Raw genomic sequence first — 16,012 nt, 5'->3', positions numbered from 1 at the left:
CTTAATTTCTCCTTCTGATATTTCATTGTTAGTATATAGAAATGCAACAGATTTCTGTATATTAGTTTTATATCCTGAAACTTTATTGAATTTGTTTATTAGTTCTAATGGTTTTTTGGTGGCTTCTTTAGGATATTCAATGTATAGTATCCTGTCATCTGCAAACAGTGACAGTTTGACATATTCCTTTCTAATTTGGATATATGTTATTTCTTTTTCTTGTCTGATTGTTTTGACTAGAACTCCCAATACTACATTGAATAAAAGGGGTGAGAGTGGGCAACCTTTTCTTGTTCCTGATCTTAGGGGAAATGCTTTCACCTTTTCACCACTGAGTATGATGTTAGCTATGGGTTTGTCACATATGGCCTTTATATGTTGAGGTATGTTCCCTCTATACCCACTTTGTTGAGAGTTTTTATCATAAAAAAATACTGATTTTGTCAAAAGTTTTTTTCTGCATCTATGAAAATGATCATATGATTTTTATTCTTCAGTTTGTTAGTGTGATGTAACACATTAACTAATTTGCTGATGTTGAAACATCCTTGCATCCCAGACATAAATTCCACTCAATCATGGTGTATGATCCTTTTAATGTATTGTTGAATTCTGTTTGCTAATATTTTGTTGAGGATTTTTGCATCCATGTTCATCAGTTATATTGGTCTGTAATGTACTTATTGCCATTTTGTTAATTGTTTTCTGGTTGTTTTTATAGTTCTTTATTCTTCTCTCTTTTTTGCTCTCTTCCCCTGTGGTTTAATGTCTGCCTTTAATGTTATGTTTGGATTCCTTTCTCTTTTTTCATGTGTATCTATTAGAGATTTTTCTGGTTTGTGGTTACCATGAGGTTTATATATAGCAAACTATATATACATACACATGTGATTTTTTTTTTTATGGCTGCATTGGGTCTTTGTTGCTGCATGCAGACTTTCTCTAGTTGCGGGTTGTGGGGGCTACTCTTTGCTGTGGTGTGAGGGCTTCTCACTGCGGTGGCTTCTCTTGTTGTGGAGCACGGGCTCTAGGTGCGCAGGCTTCAGTAGTTGTGGCATGCGAACTCAGTAGTTGTGGTTCACGGGCTCTAGAGTGCAGGCTCAGTAGTTGTGGCGCATGGGTTCTGTGGCATGTGGGATCTTCCCAGACCAGGGCTCAAACCTGTGTCCCCCACATTGGCAGGCAGATTCTTAACCACTGCACCACAAGGAAGTCCCGCATGTGATTATTTTTAAGTTGGTGAACACTTAAGTCTGAACACATTCTAACCACCCTTCATTTTTATTTGCCCCCCCATATTTAATGTTTTTGACATCATATTTTACATCTTTTTGTTTTGTGTATCCCTTAACTACTTATTGTGGATATAGATGATTTTACTACTTTTGTCTTTAATCTTCCTACTAGCTTTATAAGTGGTTGATCTACTATCTTTATTGTATGTTTGCTTTAACCAATGAGATTTTTCCTCTCATAATTTTCATATTTCTGGTTGTGGTCTTTTCTTTTCCCCTTAGAGAAGTCCCTTTAACATTTCTCGTTAAGCCGGTTTAGTGGTGCTGAATTCTTTTAGCTGTTGCTTGTCTTAAAATTTTTCTCTCTCCTTCAAATCTGAATGATAGCCTTGCCAGATAGAGTATTCTTGGTTGCACGTTTTATCCTTTCATCACTTTGAATATATGGTGCCACTACCTTCTGGCCTGCAAAATTTCTACTGAAAAGTCAGCTGAGAGTCTTATGGGAGTTCCATGTATGTCACTATTTGTTTCCTCTTGCTGCTCTTAATATTCTCTCTTTATCGTTAATATAATGTGTATTGGTGTGGACTGCTTTGGGTTCATCTTGTTTGGGACTCTTTGTGCTTCTTGGACATGGATGTCTGTTTCCTTTCCCAGATTGGGGAACTTTTCAGCTATTATTCCTTCAAATAAGTTCTTTGATGCTTTCTCTCTCTCTTATCCTTCTTGGACCCCTATGATGCAAATATTTGTACACTTTGGTTGTCCCAGAGGTCTCTTAAACTACACTCATTTTTTGTTAATTATTTTCTTTTTTAATTTTTTGTTCAGCTTGGGTGTCTTCCAGTTTGCTGATCCACTCCTCTGTATCACCTAATCCACTGTTGATTCCTTCTAGTGAATTTTTTATTTCAGTTATTGTATTCTTCAGCTCTGTTTGGTTCTTTATATTTTCTAATTTTATTTAAATTCTCATTGTGTTTATCCATTCTTCTCTCAAGTTCATTGAGCATATTTATTATCATTACTTTGAAATCTTTTTCAAGTAGATTGCTTATCTCCACCTCACTTAGTTCTTTTTCTGAGGTTTTGTCTTGTGCCTTTGTTGAGAACATATTCCTCTGTCTCCAAAAATTGTATGTATTTATTTCTCTGTGCTTATTTCTATGCATTAGGTAAGTTGCTTACATGTTCTGATCTTGGAGAAGTGGTCTTGTGTTGGAGCTGTCCTGTGGGGCCCAGCAGCACACTCTCCTCTGATCAACAGAGCTATATGCTCTAGGGGTGCCCCCTATGTGTGCTGTGTGGGCCCTTCTGTTGTGGTGGGACTGACTACTGTGGGCATGCTGGTAGGTGAGGTTGGCCCCCAGCCCAGTTCACTGCCGACCCTGCCTTGTGACTGCTGGCCCACTGGTGTACAGGGCCAGGTCCTGGGGCAGCTGGCTGTGGGTCTATGAGGGCCCTGGGGCTGGTACCAGCCCACTAGTGGGTGGGTAACCTCCCAGAGCTAATAGGCTAGAAGAAGAACTCCATAATGGCATTTGCCAAAACCAGTGTCCTCATGGTAGAATGAGCTCCCAAAAATGGCTGCCACTGGTGTTTTTGTCCCTAGGGATGGTCCCAATTGCTTCCTTCCTCTCCAGGAGGCTCTTCAAGGTCAGCAAGTGTTCTGGCTCAGGCTCCTCTCAAATCACTGCCTCTGTGCTGGGACTCAGAGCATGTGAGATTTTTTGTGCACTCTTTAAGAGAAGAATCTCTGTTTCCTACAGCTCTCTAACCCTCCTGTGTGCAAGCCCTGCTGGCCTTCAAAACAAGAGATTCTGAGGGTTTGTCTTCCTGGTGCAGGACCCCCTAGCTGGGGAACTTGATGTGGGGCTCAGACCTCTTGCTCCTTGGGGAGGACCTCTGAAATTGTGATCATCCTTCCATTTCTGGGTGACCTCCCCAGGGGTATGGGTCTTGACTATACTGCATCTCTGCCCCTCCCATCCATCTCATTATGATTCCTTATTTATATCTTTAGTTCAAGAAAATCTTTTCTGCTAGTCTTCAGGTCGTTCTCATTGATAGTTGCTCTGTAACTAGTTGGTGTGCCCATGGGAGGAGGTGAGCTCAGTGTCTTCCTACTCCACTATCTTGGCCACACCTCTCTTAGGTCATTTTTTCTCTGAAGGTTTCTTGGGAATAAAAAGGAATGGGTTAAGCAATCCCACTACTGGGCATATACCCAGAGAAAACTGTAATTCAAAAAGACACATGCACCCCAATGTTCATTGCAGCATTATTTACAATAGCCAGGTCATGGAAGCAACCTAAATGCCCATCTACAGACGAATGGATAAAGAAGTTGTGGTACATATATACAATGGAATATTACTCAGCCATAAAACGGAATGAAATTGAGTCATTTGTTGAGACGTGGATGGATCTAGAGACTGTCATAGAGAGTGAAGTAAGTCAGAAAGAGAAAAACAAATATCGTATATTAACGCATGTATGTGGAACCTAGGAAAATGGTACAGATGAACTGGTTTGCAGGGCAGAAGTTGAGACACAGATGTAGAGAACAAACGTATGGACACCAAGGGGGGAAACGGCAGTGGGGTGGGGATGGTGGTGTGCTGAATTGGGCAATTGGGATTGACATGTATACACTGATGTGTATAAAATTGATGACTGATTAAAAGAAAAAAAGGAATGGGTTATATCACCCAGTATTCATAAAACCATTTTATGAATATCCCCTTTAAACATCTGACACTCCCTTGCTGCAGCTGTCCAAATCCCACCCCTTCTCTTTCCCTCCCCCTGAGTCTTCAAACCTAGAAGCCTGCTCTGGTTCATGGCCCCTTTCCCTCTGCTGCTTCCTCCCCATTCCTGGGTCTTTTCCTCCTGAACACCCATACCCCTTTGCTCATTAATCTGGTCTCCCTTGGCTTCTCTAGTCATTGCCCAGAAGTATGGTATAACACAGTAGTTCTCAAACATGAGTGCACATCAGAATAATCAGAAGGGCTTGTCAAAGTCTGAATTCTGGGTCCCACACTCAAAGTTTCTGATTCAATTAGTCTGGAATGGGGTCCAAGGATTTGCATTTCTGACAAGTTCTCAGTTATGGTTATGTTGCTGGTCCTGGGGCCACCCTCTGAGAATCACTGACATAACCAAAGTCCTTTGGTACCACATATAAATGGTCCTTCCTCCACCTTGAAAGGTGTTATTATAATTACTTTACACCCCATATCACACTGTGCACAGTCAGGGGGCAGGATAAGACAGAAAATAACCATGAGAAAGGGAGGATGTGCTGGTGGTCTCACCTGTCTCACCCTCTTGCCAGGTGGTAAAGATGATGATTGTTGTTGTATGCACCTTTGCCATCTGCTGGCTGCCCTTCCACATCTTCTTCCTCCTGCCTTACATCAACCCTGATCTTTACCTGGAGAAGTTTATTCAGCAGGTTTACCTGGCCATCATGTGGCTGGCCATGAGCTCTACAATGTACAACCCCATCATCTACTGCTGCCTCAATGACAGGTAAGAACCCCATCCCTCATACTCTCTCCAGGACAAGAAACTAATCATCACACTGTTCAATCCCTGCTGACTGAACCATGTGATGATTAGTTCTCTGTAGTCTTTACCACTCCCTCTTGTCTCACAGCTGGCTTTCCTCATTTAGGTTGGCTACTTGGGGACTACACAGACAAATGGTCTTCTTGTCACCATGCAGGAATATGAGCTCTGAGGAGACTTTTTTTTTCTTTTCCAAGATGAACCAGAAATCCATGTTTTTATGTGAAATCTTCTGACTTTTAAACACTCGTTACTAAGTCAGTAGTAGAGGGTGGGATGCAGGGGCAGATAAAAAAAACCCTCTGTGATTAATACATATATAGCAGGTTGCAAGCTGGATCAAGCTCATGAATTGCTCAATCTGCTCTATGGATTCCATGCACAGAGGGCTGTCCATGCAGACAGAGAGAGAGAGAGTCAGAGAGTGAATGAGTCAGAGAGTGATAGTGAGAGAGAGACTGAGAGAGAACAAGAGAGAAAGAGAGAGATTGATGCCACTAGAATAATTATCCACCACATGGCATCTTTTCCCTTCTCTGGTCTCTAATTTTCTTCTTCCCATCCCATCATAAAATCTGGGCAGCTTTGTCCAGTTTCTTCCAGCACTTCCAGCAGGACAGGGTAAGCAAAAAGAAGTCAGAGCCTCAAAGACCTGATTCTGCCTTTACTTGGCCACAGGGGCCAGAAGAACCTTCCCTGAAGTGGAAGCCAACCTCAGACAAGTAAGAGAAGGTAGAGCCATCTAGAATGGTGTTCAGCAATAGGGAATTCACCACTATGTGCAGAGTCCCCCAGAGGGAGCTCGTATGCCATGGTGGCAGCTCACTCATCTGGAGCACCACCTCAGCCTCTGTGAAAAAGGAGGCAGGAGAAGGAGGGGGAGGGAAAAAAGGTTTGTCACATTTATAGCCAACAGTTATCAGCCTATAACGTGCCTTCTCTGAATGAGACACTCAGGTGCTATGAATTTGGGGACAGGTATTCCATGGGACTTGTCCAAATGGTCTTGTTTGTCTAACTCATGGATTTATCTTTCTTCTAGGAGCCTCACAACATACCTAAACATTTCTAAGTTTAATCTCCCAAAAGCTGATTCTGAAGGGATATGATTGGCAGAAAATCAGTGGGCTACTTGAAGGAAAGGACTGAGTCTTGACACAGTGTTGTGCATATAGTAAACACTTGGTGAATGTTTTTACTGATGTTGAACTGACCCAAAATCAGCTGACCCTGAACCAGTGGAGGCAGCATATTTCAACAACCACCTTAAGTACAGACATGCATTTGACATGAACTTGGGTTCTAGTCCTGGATTTGACCTTGATCACTAACCTTTGAATCTTTTTGCCCTTAGCATCTTCAGCTGTCAATTAATTTTAAAAAATAATAACACAGTGTCTCATTTGGGTTTGTCCACATATTAAAGAGCTACCGCAATGGTGGGAACACCCTCTGAAAGCAGGTCATACTCAAGGATTACCTCTCCTTCCACTCTCTCTTCAGGTTTCGTCTGGGCTTCAAGCATGCCTTTCGGTGCTGCCCTTTCATCAGTGCTGGTGACTATGAGGGGCTCGAAATGAAATCCACTAGGTACCTCCAGACGCAGGGCAGTGTGTATAAAGTCAGCCGCCTGGAGACCACTGTCTCCACAGTGGTGGGGACCCATGAGGAAGACCTGGAGGAAGGTCCTAAGGCCATGCCCTCATCCCTGGACAAGACCTCCAATGACTCCTCTCGCAGCGACTCTAAGACCATGATGGAGAACTTCAGCTTCTACTCCAACATGCTCTCCTAGACTACAGGGCCTTCAGTAGGCACAGTCACCTTTGTCTTTGTCTTGCTTCATTTCATGCATGGATAAATCCTCAATATAGAGACCATAAGAAACACTCTTGGGGCTTGTGAAAGGGTCAGAATAGTTTAGGAAAAACATTCCATTCTGGAGTCAAAAAAATTCTTCTATGTCTTTGTCACCCACATGCTGTGTGACCCAAAACAAATCATCGAACTTCTCTGAGCCTGTACAATGGGAAGGTTAGACTCGATTTTCTCTACAATCCATTCCAAGATTCTAGAATTAACTTTAATTGCATGTTGGCACTCATTTCAGGGTAATTCCTGCAATGCAGCAACAGATCCAACTGATCTGTTTGCCTAGAGCTGCTGCCTTATTTCAATAAAGGTGTTCTCAGTCTTGCTTAGGTTATTTTCCTTTAGCTGGGGGTTCATACTCCATCAGCCTCTGCTTGATAAGGTGAACAAAAGGAGGAACCACATAAAATCTGAATGAACGATGTACCACTCTCTTCTAAGGACCCATGAAAAGAAGGCATACTTCTGCTCCTTTTTGGCATCTCAATATCTCAGTGCATTATGGGATTGAGACCCTCAAGTTTATCTGCATTATGTCCCCAGTGACTGTCATGAGCAATCAATGCAGATAGAATATGGCCACTGATACTAGCTAATGTCTGTTATGAACCAAGACTCAGGAGAACTGTGCAATACTTAATCTATCTGATCCTCTCTTTCCTTATTTGTAAAACTATGAGCTGAACTACATCATCTAGGGGTCCTTTTGAATTTTAACATTCATTGGTTCAATGATTGTATGAGTCTTTTTTTTTGTTCAACCAAAAATTTGTAGTCTCAGGAAGAATAGAAGCAGTAAGTCCAGCGAATTAACACCTGGCTGCTAGAGATGTAGCAACTGCTAAGACCATGTATCAGTATCCACATATGACTTTCTCTGATTTATCCTAAAACTGTGAGCACTTTGCTTCTCCTGAAGATTTTGGCCTTTGACAGAGCAGAGGACTTCGTGTCAAATCCTACATCTCTCTATCAGGCTTTAACAGGCTAAGTCTCCCAGCTGGAGAATGCCACCAGGGAAGAAAAACATGTAGGCTCCCTGCTCTGGCCTTTTGGGTATCTTAGGGCGGGGCACTCACCTAGATTTTTAGCTTTATACTAGCATAAGGCATGAGCTCAGATGCCCAGTGACTGAGGAGGCTGCACCCTGCAACAACACTTGTGGGAAGAGACCACCTTGCATCTTCCCTTTAGACTCTCTGAATCTCCCCTTCCTGCCACCAGCTTTGCTGGCCTCCTGTCTAAAAGAGGTGGGATGATCAATCAACCCTACAGAAGAGTCAGTTGACAGAGAGTCATGAACTTAAAGCTTCGTGTCCTGACACAGTTTGGGGGTTACAGCAGGTGAGTGTGCAGTTTCTTTCAGTCTCCCAGATCTGTGCTTTGTCAAGATGTGGCTGAAAGCAGAAACCTCATGTAACTACCGTAAATGCCTTCTTCGTGGTTTGAAGAATGCATGCACATATTCTGCATCCATCATGTTGAGGGAGAACCGTGCTGCACATAGGGTTTACAGCCTTTACCAACTGTGCTGGCCCTAACCCTACCAGGACATTGACAGGCCAGGAAGAAGCTATATAGCAACAGTATAAGCCAGAAAGACCTGACAGTCATATCCTCCAAAGCAGCATGAGAAGGATTAAATAAACTAAGAAAACCAGCTCAGTGCAAATATATGAATGGAACACATAATTTAGGGACAACAAAAGTCAGTGCCCAAAGCATTAGTCTTACTTCTGATAAAGAATCATGCCATGTATGGATTATTCACTTCAGAGGGATGTAAAGAACTGGCATGATTATGAGAAGTACCTAAGAAGAAAGTGTTAATGAGTAGGGGACATCCCCTCTATGGAAGAGGTTAGAGTTGAATTCAACAAGGATTATTGAGCACTTGCTCTGGACTTGGCCCTGAGCTGGGGACACACAGCTCCTTCTGTTCTTGAGGAGCCTACCGACAGGCCATTGTTAACTCACCAGTCTTAGTGGGTCTAGGCTGCCCAGCAGGCATGGAGGCAGTTGAGAAGCAGATTTTCCACAGGATTCTAAAAGGCCCACACTCAACATGGGTAATCGGGCCAAAGACCTTAAGATAGCCTTTTGCAATGAGAGCTCTCTGAGATAATTCCAAAGAGAGCACCAGCCAAGCCAGGGTAACTGAAGGGATGCGTTTGGACAGCATCATCACTGCACATAATAGGAGTAGACAGTTTCAAATATGGCAGAACATTTCCTCTGAGAGAGCCCAGCAAGCCTTCATCTGACCCACTCTGCAACACCCATTTAACTTATGAAATTGTTGTCTCCTCCCATGTGTGAGAAACACCATGATCTGCACTGTGCATTGGTCTCATTCTTATAGAAATCTGTCATCCTGTGTTTATCTCCTAAGTGTTTTTCCTTGATATTCTGTTCAGTAGTAATAGAATATAAGGCATCATGGGGCTATCACTGTTATGTTACTTCCAAAATGTGGGATCCAGTTGCTGTCAATGAGCTATTTGTATTGTGCTGATTCCTCCTCATTCTTTCACAGAGAGAAGCTGATGTATATAATGGATTCACAGTAGTACCATAGCAATTGAGGGTTGGGGAGGGACACTATATGGCAAGAACTAAAGGATAGGGGTCCTTGTCTTCCTCACCTCCCACTGGAGTGCTAAGACATACTGAAATGTCCTTTCTCTTGGAAGGACTGAGTGGAACCCTTGGAAAAGGGGACTTGGGAGTTAACCTTATTGACCTGGTTTCAGGAAGAATCATGTAAGTGGAGAGGAGTAGTTCTTGAAGTTTCTATGTTTTCCAACCTGAGATCATGGAAAGACTCTCCATACAGAAGTAAAGTATGTTTTTAACTGTCTCATGCCTCTGTCTCATCTCCAGGGAAACTAAGCACCCTACAAGATGCTGAATGGGGTGGTACTGTGAATCTTAATAAATTGCATAGACCAAAGAATGGAACCCAACACCCAGAAAACTCCTAACTCTATGACAAAATGGGTTGGCAAGATGTGGGAACTATTTCCAGGTGGGGATCTGGGAAGGTAATATGGGATTGTGTGAAGTGACCAACAGTGTCACCTATGAGTAGAGCTGTGTCAGTTCAGGTCCTCCTAGAAGCAGACACCAAGACAGAGTCAGAAGTTCAAGAGATTTATTGAGGGAACACTTGGGAAAGATAAGTGGTGAGGAAGGTAAGCAGGGGAGGCCTTGAGACCACTATGCAGATCTGACACCTGTGAAAAAGTGGGGAGGGGAAGATTGGGCAGGAGGAGCTTCCATATGAGGTGCAGCCCTGAGAAAGTCTCAGCTGGTCCACCAGTGTGCAAAGGGTGCCCAGAGAAAAGCCCCAGCGGGCAGAAATGGGCAGGCCTGGTACCCTCAACATGCTGGATCACTGACTGGGAGCTCTCCGGGGAGAGGGTGGTCTGTTCTTGAACACTGTGGTGGTCCCTGAAGGCACAGCAGCTGGAGGCAGGCAGCTGATGACACGTCCACTGCCGGGCCTCTCCTGAAGGGAGATCTGTACCATCACTTCCACAGTTGCCACCAGAGCTTCGGTCCAGCCCCCTCTGTTTGAAAACACACATCAGGAAACCCTTGGCAGTATTAGTAACTTCAATGGTTAATCTCTGTGAGCCCAGGCAACCTGAACGGAAGCCCAGGAAGTAGGAGCCACCCTGTACCACCTCACCCCTCAGGCATGCATCCTCAAAAGAGTGATGAGCAGCTGTCAGAAAACTTGTGATGACAAAGATTGTAAAGCCTATAAAAGAGGGAGTTTTTTTTTTAACATCTTTATTGGAGTATAATTGCTTTACAATTGTGTGTTTGTTAGTTTCTGCTTTATAACAAAGTGAATCAGCTATACATATACATATATCCCCATATCTCTTCCCTCTTGTGTCTCCCTCCTATCCTCCCTAACCCACCCCTCTAGGTGGTCACAAAGCACTGAGCTGATCTCCCTGTGCTATGCGGCTGCTTCCCACTAGCTATCTATTTTACAATTTGGTAGTGTATATATGTCTTTGTCACTCTCTCACTTCATCCCAGCTTACCCTTCCCCCTCCCCGTGTCCTCAAGTCCATTCTCTGCGTCTGTGTTAAAAGAGGAAGTTTTGAGGAGAATCTAGATAGCTTCGCAACACGAAGAGTATCAGAAACAAATAATAAAGATGTTTCTGTTTAAACTAAGGCATCTTAAATTGAGGTGCCTGGATAAGCATCAAGAAATCCACAACTTCCCTTCAAGGTCTCCACAAATCATATGTAAAACACTGTGTGTGTGTGTAATAAAGGGTGCAAAACCTGAATCTTCTCAGAAGAAATCATTCATCCTCCACTCTCTAGAGAAGGAGAGAAAATAAATTGTTTATGGGAGAGGGGTGAGGAGCCCTGAGGCCTTCAGAGCACACTGAGAGGTAGGTGAGCCCTGGGAGAACCAGAGTGGCTGCCATGAAACTTGAAACAACTTTGGAACAAAATCATAATTCACCTCAGGCGTCCAGATGTGTTAAAGCTGTAGAACATCCTTAAAGATGTTTGTGGCAGTAAAAACACCAAATTCATGATTAAGGGGTGTGCTCACTCTTCCATGGAAAGATGAGTATTTGTTAGCTGAAGAAAGACTAACCTTAGTTACAGGTCAACAAATAATATCAGCTGTGGAGTATTGACATTCTTGTGGAAATGCAAGCACGTTTTCATTTAGTCCTGTGTAAGCACATGTGACCTCATACGCGCTGAATGTGCTTAGCTTTAGGAGCCAGTCTGGCTTTGGTAATTCTCCCTGCATAGCTGCCTCAGATTCTTTTCATGAGCAAATGGATTTCCTCAGCTCTGGAACCCAAGAGGGGGTTTCAGTCAAGGCCTCAAACAGAGTCAGGCGACGTAGGGACACACCAAGAGCGTTCCTCTCCATCTTCAAAGGTGAAGGGAGCACTTGACTGCAGAAACTGCTTTCCTGACCTCCACAGGCAATGTTCTGAGACACTCTCATTTATCTTTACCAATTAGGAAAACAGGGAGGAAGTGGAATGAGGCATGGAAGGGCACAGCTCATGAACACCAAATTCAACATAAAATTCAACCTTTGGTTCTGGCTTCTTTCTCAAGCAGTGCAGCTAGCAAGGAGAAAAGGCTGCTAATTAGAAACAAGTGAAAAAGTGTATCAGCAATGACATGAGCCCCACCGGGGGTGCTACCCTTGCTCCGCCACTGTCTGCTGGCATGTTAGCAGCATCTATTCCACGAGCTTCAGAGATTTTCACACAGACAGATTCAAACCCAAGTCCTCTGCATTGTGTTCACATGTCCTTTGTCTCTTTCCTCTTCTTTTTATGTCCAGTATCCTTTTGTACTCCACTCTTTAGTCCAACATTATTTTCATTCCTAGAAACCCTCTCCTCCTAACATACTCCCTGCTGAAATCTCTAGGTTTTAATCCCACTATTCTGGATGGCTTCTTAGTACACATTTTAATAAAGAACGTATTTGGTGTAATAGTGAAAACCCACCATCCCTAACAAATTCTCTTTTCCTATCTCAAGTACCCTCTTGCCCACTTCATGTACTCACTCACCCACTCTTTTCTTTCACCCCCTAACCTCACCTCCCACTCACCCATTTTCTGAAATTAAGAGGACTTTCAGAGCAGGACTCCTGAATTAGTGCCAACACTTAAAAGAAGCAGCTGAAACAAGAGATCCAGCCACTAGGCTGGGCTGGGAGAACAGCAGACTCTAGAGGGATGCCAGGTTCCAGTGCTGTCATCTCCTACCCATGCCAATACATGAATTTAAAGAAGAATGTTAGTGCATGAAGCGGCCAGGCAGTGCATGCTCACTGCCCAGAAAGCTCATTCTGAATTTGGCTGTGCTCCTCTGCCCTTTTCTGACTCATTGACCCATGCCCATTGCCCTCTTGTTCCATAACCACAGCCTGGAGGAGTACCTGTTTTGGCAGAAGTGTCCTAAGGGACAATAACTATTCCTGAAACATGGCAGCCACCTAGGCTGGTCCAGATAGTCAAAAAGAGATGCTGTTATGGATGATTATGAACATGATTCTGGGTTGACCTCAGAAATTTGGGGACAACCCGAACACTATCTCAAAAAGAGAGGCAGCACTTTTCTGCTTATTTTATACCTATAAGGACTTGACAGCTGATAATTCAACTTCATCCACTGAATATTTGTCATGATGTAGCAGGCACACTGTGGGGGATTGGAAATATAAATTTCAATAGCACATGGTCCCTGCCCTCAAAAAACTTACAGTCCAGAGGGGTAGACAGAGGTTCACCACAGCCCAGTGGGAGGAATGTCAAAGTAGAGATGCTGGAAAGAACTCTTGATGTTTTACCACACCAAATGTTGTCGAAAGACAACAAAATCTTAAGCCCAATGTTTTTCTCAGTGGCAACGCACATACAATCACTCACAGAAAATGTTTTCCTGTCTCATTGAATGACTTCCACAAACTCCTAAGTTTTCTCATATCAGATGGACATCCTTACTTTTTTAGGTTGTGAAGTTCCAAATTCTTTAACCCTCTTTCAATTGTTGATTATTCAGTTGGGTTTATTGTTGAGTTTAAATCCTCCCAAATCAAAACGCAGTCCCTCAGTAGTCTCAGTTGAATCTGACCACCACTACCTCTACCCTCACCTCTCTCCAGGTTCCACTTTTGGACCACAGGACTGCTTTCGGCTGCCCTCTGGAGGACTCTATAAAAAGGCATAGGTTACGGATTGAAATGAATGAAGTATCCAACACTAAAGCCAAATGCCCTCTGCCAGCAGGTGGCGATGCCACTTTAATGTGTCCCAGGAGCCAATGCCATGAGCATGACTTTCCTGTGCCTGGGTGTTTGGGTTATAGATTCAAAGTAAGAAGACACACATTAGAATATGTGGACGTGAAAATGGGGACTTCTCATACAATTGTACTCATCATACATACAATCACCTCTGTTCCCACCAGAGAAGCTCCCGATCTGATTATGGGAGCCAATCATGGGACTCCACCATGGACTCCTCATGTCATTATCCTTCTCTCCTCTCTGATCTGAAGATCCCACATCCCTAACCATGGTGGGCATTCTGCCAACTCCAGAATACCATTGTGTTGATCCTAATGTTCCAGTGGGAGTCGTCACAATGGGAGTGAAGAACAGTGGAGAATTATGACCACACGGATAAGCAGAGTAGGTGACATGGCATCTCAGCAGCCCACTCAGAGATACCATGCAAGCCCCTCTCTTTAAAAAATAACAAGCTTGGGGGAGGAGCTTCAAGATGGTGGAAGAGTAAGACTGGAGATCACCTTCCTCCCCACAAATACATCAGAAATACATCTACATGTGGAACAACTCCTACAGAACACCCACTGAACGTTGGCAGAAGAACTCAGACCTCCCAAAAGGCAAGAAACTCCCCACGTACCTGGGTAGGGCAAAAGAAAAAACAGAGACAAAGAATAGGGACGGGACCTGCACGAGTGGGAGGGAGCTGTGAAGGAAGAAAGGTTTCCACACACTAGGAAGCCCCTTCGTGGGCAGAGACTGCGGGTGGCGGAGGGGGGAAGCTTCGGAGCCACAGAGGAAAGCACAGCAACAGGGGTGCAGAGGGCAAAGTGGAGAGATTCCCGCACAGAGGATCGATGCTGGCCAGCACTCACCAGCCCAGGAGGTTTGTCTGATCGCCCACCGGGACTGGTTGTACTGGGAGCTGAGGCTCGGGCTTCGGTCGGATCCCAGGGAGAGGACTGGGGTTGGCTGCGTGAACACAGCCTGAAGGGGACTAGTGCACCACAGCTAGCTGGGAGGGAGTCCAGGAAAAAGTCTGGAGCTGCCAAAGAGGCAAGAGACTTTTTCTTGCCTCATTGTTTCCTGGTGCGTGAAAAGAGGGGATTAAGAGCACCGCTTAAAGGAGCTCCAGAGATGGTCGCGAGCCGCAGCTATCAGCACGGACCACAGAGACGGGCATGAGACGCTAAGGTGGCTGCTGTAGCCACCAAGAAGCCTGTGTGCAAGCACAGGTCACTATCCACACTTCCCCTGCTGGGAGCCTGTGCAGCCCACCACTGCCAGGCTCCCATGATCCAGGGACAACTTCCCTGGGAGAACACACGGCATGCCTCAGGCTGGTGCAACGTTACGCCTGCCTCTGCCGCCACAGGCTCTCCCCGCATTCCATACCACTGCCACCCCCGGCCTGAGTGAGCCAGAGCCCCCGAAGCAGCTGCTCCTTTAACCCCGTCCTGTCTGAGTGAAGAACAGACGCCCTCAAGCTACCTATATGCAGAGGCAGGTCCAAATCCAAAGCTGAACCCCAGGAGCTCTGCGAACAAAGAAGAGAAAGGGAAATTTCTCCCAGCAGCCTCAGGAGCAGCGGGTTAAATCTCCACAATCAACTTGATGTACCCTGCATCTCTGGAATACATGAATAGACAAAGAATCATCTCAAATTGAGGAGGTGGACTTTGGGAGCAACTATATATATATATTTTTTTACCCTTTTCTCTTTTTGTGAGTGTGTATGTGTATGCTTCTGTGTGTGATTTTGTCTGTATAGCTTTGCTTTTACCATTTGTCCTAGGGATCCGTCTATCCGTTTTTTTCTTTTGTTTTCTTTTGTTTTTGTATAGTTTTTAGCACTTGTTATCATTGGTGGATTTGTTTTTTGGTTTTGTTGCTCTCTTCTTTCTTTCTTTTTTATTACTTAAAAAACTTTTTTTAATAATTATTTTTTATTTTTTATTTTAATAACTTTATTTTATTTTATTTTACCTTACTTTATCTTTTTCTTTCTTTCTTCTTTCGTTTTTTCTCCCTTTTATTCTGAGCCGTGTGCAGGACAGGCTCTTGGTGATCCAGCCAGGTGTCAGTGCTGTGCGTCTGAGGTGGGAGAGCCAAGCTCAGGACACTGGTCCACAAGAGACTTCCCAGCTGCACTCAACGACCAGCAAGCTACAATGCTGGACACCCTATGCCAAACAACTAGCAAGACAGGAACACAACTCCATCCATTAGCAGAGAGGCTGCCTAAAATCATAATAAGGCCACAGACAACCCAAAACACACCACCAGATGTAGACCTGCCCACCAGAAAGACAAGATCCAGCCTCATCCACCAGAACACGGGCACTAGTCCCCTCCACCAGGAAGCCTACACAACCCACTGAACCAACCTTAGCAACTGGGGACAGACACCAAAAACAACGGGAACTATGAACCTGCAGCCTGTGGAAAGGAGACCCCAAACACAGTAAGTTAAGCAAAATGAGAAGACAGAGAAACACACAGCAGATGAAGGAGCAAGGC

At 44.3% G+C, this 16,012-nt stretch overlaps 2 protein-coding genes across 2 annotated transcripts in view; one reads left to right on the top strand and one right to left on the bottom strand.

Moving 5' to 3' along the window:
* TACR1 (tachykinin receptor 1) overlaps positions 1-6,609 on the top strand; it is a 310,975-nt gene extending 304,366 nt beyond the window's left edge. Inside the window, exons 4-5 of the mRNA XM_061210526.1 lie at positions 4,579-4,775; positions 6,318-6,609. Of these exons, the coding sequence (XP_061066509.1) occupies positions 4,579-4,775; positions 6,318-6,609 (489 nt within the window). The remainder of the gene's footprint in view (positions 1-4,578; positions 4,776-6,317) is intronic.
* Positions 6,610-9,849: 3,240 nt separating this feature from the next.
* The window catches only part of POLE4 (DNA polymerase epsilon 4, accessory subunit), a 105,427-nt gene continuing 99,264 nt past the window's right edge, over positions 9,850-16,012 (bottom strand). Inside the window, exon 5 of the mRNA XM_061210527.1 lies at positions 9,850-10,258. Coding sequence (XP_061066510.1) covers positions 10,218-10,258 — 41 coding nt within the window. The 3' untranslated portion in view covers positions 9,850-10,217. The remainder of the gene's footprint in view (positions 10,259-16,012) is intronic.

This window comes from Eubalaena glacialis, chromosome 14 (genome assembly GCF_028564815.1).
Source record: "Eubalaena glacialis isolate mEubGla1 chromosome 14, mEubGla1.1.hap2.+ XY, whole genome shotgun sequence".
NCBI classification, from domain to species: Eukaryota; Metazoa; Chordata; class Mammalia; order Artiodactyla; family Balaenidae; genus Eubalaena; species Eubalaena glacialis.
Note: the sequence above shows the minus strand (reverse complement) of the source record. Positions and strands in the feature narration are given on the sequence as shown.